Below are 7,495 nucleotides of genomic sequence, written 5' to 3'. Positions count from 1 at the left end.
TCCATATTTGACCCATAGTTGGGTCTTTTTTTAATAAACGTAATTTATAACAACGGAAAATCAGGCAAGTATAATTTTAATGCTTGTTGCAATTGTTTCTGTGCACAAAATACCTTTCGTTTTTTATTTGTTTTTTTATTCCTTGCATAACTGCAATAACAACATGCTAAAATACGTTTCAAACCATGTTTTATTGCAGAAAATATACACATATTTACATCGTATTTAAAATAGAGAATGCATGTAGACACCAGATCTCTCTGCATTGTGACAATCATTAATAAATAAATAAATGTCTTTTTCTGGGACCAGTCAGAGAAAGTGTTGACAGATATGAGCCGATGTCCTTCATTCGTTCCGTAATAAATATGACGCCACGCTGTCACATGTTTTCCACATTCTCCGTCCGTCACAACAGGCCAGATCTGCTGTAATCCTGCTCCCGTGTCGTCCTTCACAACTCTAAGTGCTTGCAACGACGTCATGATGCTCCAGAATGTTCCCTTTATAATCCTCATTTTCTTCCAGTGAGTTTACGCAAATGGCCGAGAATCTGAAAAAGCAAAGATAAGTGTTAAAAAAAAAATCAACGTCACATTTATCCAATAACAACACGCATTTAATATTTCCATAGTATTCATTTAGAAAATAGCAGAATAAATACAGTTTGCAACGTTGCTTCCTTGCACGAGAAAATATTTCTAAATATTGCACCAAATTAGGAATATTTTTGGATGCTGAATAGCCTTCCTCAAAGAATCATGTTTTGGGAATATTTAAAGCACAAAAGGTTCTTTAGGAACATACTGTCAGCCAACAGACTTTATTAGGCCTATCACTGTAATTTCTACATTTCAGAATAATAATAATATAATAATAAAAGCATTAAAATTGACATTAATAACACAGATAGAAGCATGAGGATGGTGTAGAGTCCGAAACGAGAAAAGAGAAAACGAAATATTTCTTTGAAACTCCAGAACATTAATCAGCCAACTTCGCGAGGTGCATCATGGGATGCTAATAAAATGATGATTCCTTTACTATCATCCACTCAAACTAAAAATATATAGGCTATAGCTTATAATAAGTTATATTTGTCTACAAAACGAATGTGAAACATTTGAAGTGTTTAACATAAGTGTGTCCGTGTATGTTTTTTTTTTTTTTTTTTTTTTTTACAACATCCAAAACTCATAATTCTCCAGTGATTTTTGAAACGCATCGCATACCGTGCCGCATCAGAAGCGCGCGTCCATGCGTTAGTGGGATGTTGACATGGACCACGCGCCCTCCATTCTCCACACGGAAAACGCGTAACTGAGTCTCTCGTGCGCCACATAACTGCAGCTGGACATTTTGGAGTCCAGCTCGTCGCTCTGCAGGACCTGGCACAGGAAATCAATGTACCGGGCGGCCAGTTTGAGAGTCTGTATTTTGCTGAGCTTGTCCGAGGGTAACGTGGGGATGATTTTGCGCAGGGAGGCGAACGCCTCGTTCAGAGACTGAGTCCTCTGACGCTCGCGCACGTTCGCCATGACGCGCTGCGTCTGCAGGTCCTCCAGAGACTGCGGGCTGTCGCCGCTTTCGCCGCTGCTGTTGCTGCACTTTTTGCTTCTCTTCCCGGGCGTGGGGCTGTCGGAGTCCTCTCCGTTCTTCCTGCTCGGGCGTCTTTTCCTGCCGCTGCAGCGCTTCTGCTGTCGCCTGTCGAGCTCCTCCTCGCTGTTCCCAAGACTGTCCACTGGAGACTCCGGGGAGCTGGACTCCTCGTGCATCACCTCTTCCTCAAACATCACCTTTAAAGTGAGAGGAAAAGCTCAGTAAATATCTCGTAGGCTCTCCAGCGGGATGGGGGTCAGAGGCTCGCAACGCGTCCGGTGTCTCCTCGTGCGTCACGGAGGTGTTTCTCGAACTTTAAGGGAAGTTTGAAGGCTCTTATAGTCTGGAAGGGCGCAAACTTTTTTGGGTGGCCTGTGATTGGACAAGAAGCTGCGTGACGTCAGAGAGGAGAGGCGGGAGAGAGCCGAGATCCAAAAGGATTCCGTTACACAAGACGCCGTTCTTTACCTCGAGCATCACTGGCCAATCACAGCGCGTCATTTAAACTAAACACAACATACACACGGATGATGACATATTTAGTCATACACTGATGATGTTTCTATAATTAAAATATAAAACAGAATATAATCTATTTAGGGGATTTTCAGAGTGTGTAGTGCGTACGCCGACCACATTCAATTTAATAACATCCATTATGCCGTTATGTCAAAATACTAAAACATTCAATATTGAAACATGTGTTGACAAATGTATTATAGGCGTATGATTAATTTTGATTAATGAGCTGCTGAACTGAGCATATTTAGCCTTTTATTCTGAAGATGTTGTAGAATAGAATAGCATATTTGGCATTAAATGCATACCAATAAACACACATCAATCACTAACTATGTCATTATGTCGAAATAATATATGTGGTCTAACATATTCAAGATTGAAACGTGCATTGACAAATGTTTCATAGGCTTGTGATTAATTTTGATCAATGAGCTGCTGAACTCAGCATATTTAGCCTTTAAGTCTTCTGTAGATGTTGTAGAATAGAATACAATAAAAAAATGTTAACATTGAATGTATTTCTTTTATACCAACACGTCAAACGCTAATAGTCAAAATAAAAATTATCAATCATAACATACTGAAAAAAAATCAATATTGAAATGTGTTGACAAATTTAGGCTGATCATTTTATTTTTGGGTAAAAGAGCTGCTGAACTGAACATAGTTTTAGTCTTCTGTAGATGTTGTGGAATAGAATAGAATAGAATAGAATAGAATAGAATAGAATAGAATAGAATAGAATAGAATAGAATAGAATAGAATAGAATACTCGGCACTGAATGCATTTCTTATACCAACAGCAACAAAACACACATCAAACACTAACAATGTCATTAAGTCAAAATAATAATTACGATCTAACATAAAATACTGAAACATTCAGTACTGAATCTTTGGCTGTTTTGCCAAATCCATTACAATGATTAATAGGCCCATTTAATCATTTAAAATGGCTTTTCAAAGAAAGATTCTGGAACGAGTGGAGAGACTTTATGATTTGTGACCTGGCAGTGTTGGACCACAAATGCTCTCAAATTGCAGCGTGCAAAAGTTTCAAATGAAGGATTTTCTTTGGTCAGTAGCGACGCATTACATTCTTAATGTATTTACAGCCAATTCACACACTGGCAGCTCTGGAGAACTGTCATTATTCTCAGCCAGTGGGCTGAAATCCAGCTCAAGTCACTGTAAAAGAAAAGAGCCAATCTGGTTTGGCTAAGTAGACCTCATTGTTTATTTGAACATGTTCTGAAATGCATGTCTGTGTTAGTGTTATTGCAGAGTCAGGTTTCCTTCTGCAGCGTTTTCATACGCAGCGGGTCGCCAAGCGCAGACGACGCGCAAACTGTGTGGCCTCCTCGGTCCAACACAAACACACTCCCCAAACTGGCCTTTTGCTTTCACTGACATCCAAGAGCCTGCATTATCTGCACAGACCCACACATACACAAGTTTCTGTAAATGTCATATAACAGCAGCATTATACACTCAAATCTGAACCACTAAAAGGCTTCTAGATGTCAGAAGACCGCGGAGACGCTTCCTTTTAAGGTTTGAAGATTCCGCAAGGTGGCGCACTGACGAAACTTATCCATGCGTCTCGTCGTGCGTAAATGCGCATCTCACATCTTTGAAGATTCACCAAAACACATGTGTGTTGTTCAGTGTGCGTTATACGTAAATGATCGAAATGACTTATGAATTGTCTTTTCAACAGCGTCCACACATATCTTGGGAACCGAAGGTCCAGGCGGCGCACCTGTTCTCGGATGATATTCTCGGATGATGTAGTTTAGTCCACTAAGCCCTGTCAACAGTCCTGAAACAAATCCTCATCGCTGTAAAATACCCGACAACCTCGAAATCACCCAAATCACGCTTCAAAACACCTCCCAAAATGCAGCAATTTATGTAGAACTCCTGTTGAAATATTGAACCTATAAATGATCCTAATGAGAAACAATTAATAATAATAATTTATATACAAAATTCATATTTATTTACAAAAGGTCTAAGTCTATTAAGATGACCAATATGTCAAAATGCCACTTTTGGACATGAACAGTTACTTTTGGAGATTTACTGAATAACTGTTAGCAAAACATTATTCCAGTTTTGCTAGTATTACACATTATCCAAAAGGATTATAGGAGTCAAATAAGAGCATAATGGATATTTCCATACGGAAGTTTTGGACTAAGCACTTTTCAGCTGTAAAGCCGTCCAAAGATAGATAGATAGATAGATAGATAGATAGATAGATAGATAGATAGATAGATAGATAGATAGATAGATAGATAGATAGATAGATAGATAGATAGATAGATAGATAGATAGATAGATAGATAGATAGATAGATAGATAGATAGATAGATAGATTAAATTGCTGTCCATTTTTTAATATGATTAACTCCAGCAATCATTACAGATGATATGCCATAGGCCAGCAACAACAGAGAAATTATTAAAATATTAAAAATTATAAAAAATAAAATAAATCCAACTTAAAGTTCCTTGATAAGTGTTCATTTAAACAATGCAACTGAAACATTGAATATAAGTTCAGTCGTTCTCGAGTATGTCCGTCATGAAGGAGATGTAGACGATGGCCAGGCGCAGAGTCTCTATCCGGGACAGTCTCTTCTCGTAGGCGAAGGTGGGCACCTTCCTGCGCAGCCGCTCGAACGCCTCGTTGAGGCTGAACATCCGTTTGCGCTCGCGGATGTTCGCGGCCTGGCGCTGCACGGTGCTGATCACCCGTTTGCGTTTGGCTTTCCCGTTACTGGGGCTCGCGGTCAGCCCCGGAGACATGGTAGGCGATGACAGCGCGTAAAAGTCATTTGATCGAGCTGTTGAGATGTCGAGCGCATGGATGGAAGTCAAGTCCTGGTACCGTCCATTGCAATCGGTGCTGTGGGTCTCCTTTGGCGGCAGAACGGATTTGTTTGGCACCATCTCCACGAAGTCCACATCACTGACCAAATCAAACATGGCAGGACTCAGAAATGACCTTTGGACATCCATAGTTAAAAAAAAAAATATCCTAAAGGAAGAAATGATCAGACATGATCAGACTTCATGCATATAAACCCACAGATGAAAGTCTCCTGCTTCTGAAAAGGTGGGCAGGTTTGTTGTTGAAAAGGTGGGTCGCGTGGATCACCAAATTCAATTTCGAAATCCGGTCAGGTCCGTGAAGTTAGATCCTATTTGGCAACAGTCCATGATTCCAGTCCTGCTGTTTTAATATGTCTCTTAGTTCCACCCAGAGTGTGTCCTCTTTTAATGTCTCCAATTGTGGACTAAATCTATTTTACAAATTCAATGAGGGCCGTCCCGTCCGCATGGCCTCTCGGTGCAGAGCTGTGCCACTTGATGCCAGAGGGCCGCAATGATCCTGAGAGGGGACGAGGTGCTTGACAAAGGGTCACTCGCTCTGTTTGCTCGGTTTCCTGGTGCACTGAAAGGCTAAATAATGAGACTTCTATTACTGAGAAAGACCAAATATAACATTCCCCTTGAGCACACTACACTTCGACAGCTTTTCTTTTGCAAATTAGTGCAAATAGTTGACGGTTGCCATGGAAAAGACAAAGTTTCCACTGGATATTTTTAAGAGAAGCTCAAACCAAGCGTTGGCATGTTGCATAAAAAAATGCATCATCTATCTATCTATCTATCTATCTATCTATCTATCTATCTATCTATCTATCTATCTATCTATCTATCTATCTATCTATCTATCTATCTATCTATCTATCTATCTATCTATCTATCTATCTATCTATCTGTCTGTCTGTCTGTCTGTCTCTCTGTCTGTCTGTCTGTCTGTCTGTCTACAGTGCATCCGGAAAGTTTTCACAGTGCTTCTTTTTCCACATTTTGTTATGTTACAGCCTTATTCCAAAATGAATTAAATTAATAATTTTCCTCAAAATTATACAAACAATACCCCATAATGACAACGTGAAAGAAGTTTGTTTGAAATAAAAAAATCAGATGTACATAAATATTCACAGCCTTTTTGAGTATAACGCTTCAAGATTGGCACACCTTTTTTGGGAAGTTTCTACCATCCTTCTTTGCAGGACCTCTCAAGCTCCATCAGGTTGAATGGGGAGCCATTTTCCAATCTCTCTGGATCTGTTTAATCAGGTTCAACTGGCTGAGCCACTCAAGGGCATTCACAGAGTTGTCCTGTAGCCACTTCTTTGTTATCTTGGCTGTGTGCTTAGGGTCGTTGGCCTGTTTGAAGATGAACCGTTGCCCTAGTCTGAGGCCCAGAGCGGACTGAGCAGGTTTTCATGGATGTCTTTGTACATTGCTGCATTCATCTTTTCCCCGATCCTCCAGTTCCTGCAACTAAAAAACATCCCCACAGCATGATGCTGCCACCACCATTCTTCACAATAGGAATGGTACTGGCCAGGTGATGAGCGGTGCATGGTCTCCTGGTTTCCAATCTTTCTTTCATCAGACCAGATAATTAAGTTTATCATGGTCTGAGAGTCCTTTTGGGAAACTGACCACTCTTGTCTGAGCATTACATTTACATTTAATAATTAAGCAGATGCTTTTATCCAAAGTGACAAAAAGGTGAGAGCAATAGAAGCAACGAAGGACAACAACCTGCAAGTGCGTTAAGAAATCTCAGTTAATCGAGCACAGTACACAAACAAATTTTTAATTTTTGCCCCCAAACAAACAAACAAACAAACAAACAAACAAACAAACAAACAAACAAACAAACAAACAAACAAACAAACAAACAGAAAATTTAATCGGATAGTTAAGTGCTATTCTTTATTGGTCTGGTGCAGTTGGAAGAGGTCTTAAGATGCTTTTTGAAAATGGCTACAGACTCGGCAGCACAAATTGAGATCGGCAGGTCATTCCACCAGGTGGGAACGGTCCAGAAAAATGTCCTTGAGAGCGATTTCATGCCTCTTTGGGATGGAACCACGAGGCGCCGCTCACTCGCAGAACACAAGCTTCTGAAGGGTGTGTAAGTCTGAACAAGCGAGTTTAGGTATATTGGTGCAAAGCCAGTGGTTGCTTTGTAGGCGAGCATCAGTGCCTTGAATTTGATGCGAGCGGCCATTGGCAACCAGTGCAGTCTGATGAAGAGAGGCGTGACGTGCGCTCTCTTGACCACTCTACCATACAGGCCTGATTGCTACAGAGATGGTTGTTCTTGTAAGGTTTTCCTCTCTCCACAGAGAAACGCTGGAGCTCTTTTAGAGTGACCTTCAGGTTCTTGGTCACCTGGCTAAGGCCCTTCTCCCCTGATCGCTCAGTTTGGCCGGGCGGCAGCTCTAGGAAGAGTCCTGGTGGGTCCAAACATCTTCCACCGGGACCTTCAATGCTGCAG

General features: G+C 40.8%; 2 protein-coding genes across 2 annotated transcripts; both read right to left on the bottom strand.

Moving 5' to 3' along the window:
- Positions 1-264: 264 nt before the first annotated feature.
- On the bottom strand, positions 265-1,972 carry twist1a (twist family bHLH transcription factor 1a). The gene is made up of 2 exons (XM_067425789.1): positions 1,233-1,972; positions 265-553 (listed from the first exon to the last, which is right to left on the bottom strand). Exon 1 carries the CDS (start codon positions 1,791-1,793, stop codon positions 1,263-1,265), a length of 531 nt encoding a protein of 176 aa, XP_067281890.1. The 5' UTR covers positions 1,794-1,972; the 3' UTR covers positions 265-553; positions 1,233-1,262.
- Positions 1,973-4,686: 2,714 nt separating this feature from the next.
- On the bottom strand, positions 4,687-5,148 carry LOC137047414 (protein Fer3). The gene has a single exon (XM_067425044.1). The coding sequence runs from the start codon at positions 5,146-5,148 to the stop codon at positions 4,687-4,689; it is 462 nt and encodes a 153-aa protein (XP_067281145.1).
- Between the last annotated feature and the right edge of the window lie 2,347 nt (positions 5,149-7,495).

The sequence above is a fragment of the Pseudorasbora parva genome, chromosome 19 (genome assembly GCF_024679245.1).
Source record: "Pseudorasbora parva isolate DD20220531a chromosome 19, ASM2467924v1, whole genome shotgun sequence".
NCBI lineage: Eukaryota > Metazoa > Chordata > Actinopteri > Cypriniformes > Gobionidae > Pseudorasbora > Pseudorasbora parva.
The sequence above is the reverse complement of the archived record's forward strand: the minus strand, read 5'-3'. Positions and strand labels throughout refer to the sequence as shown.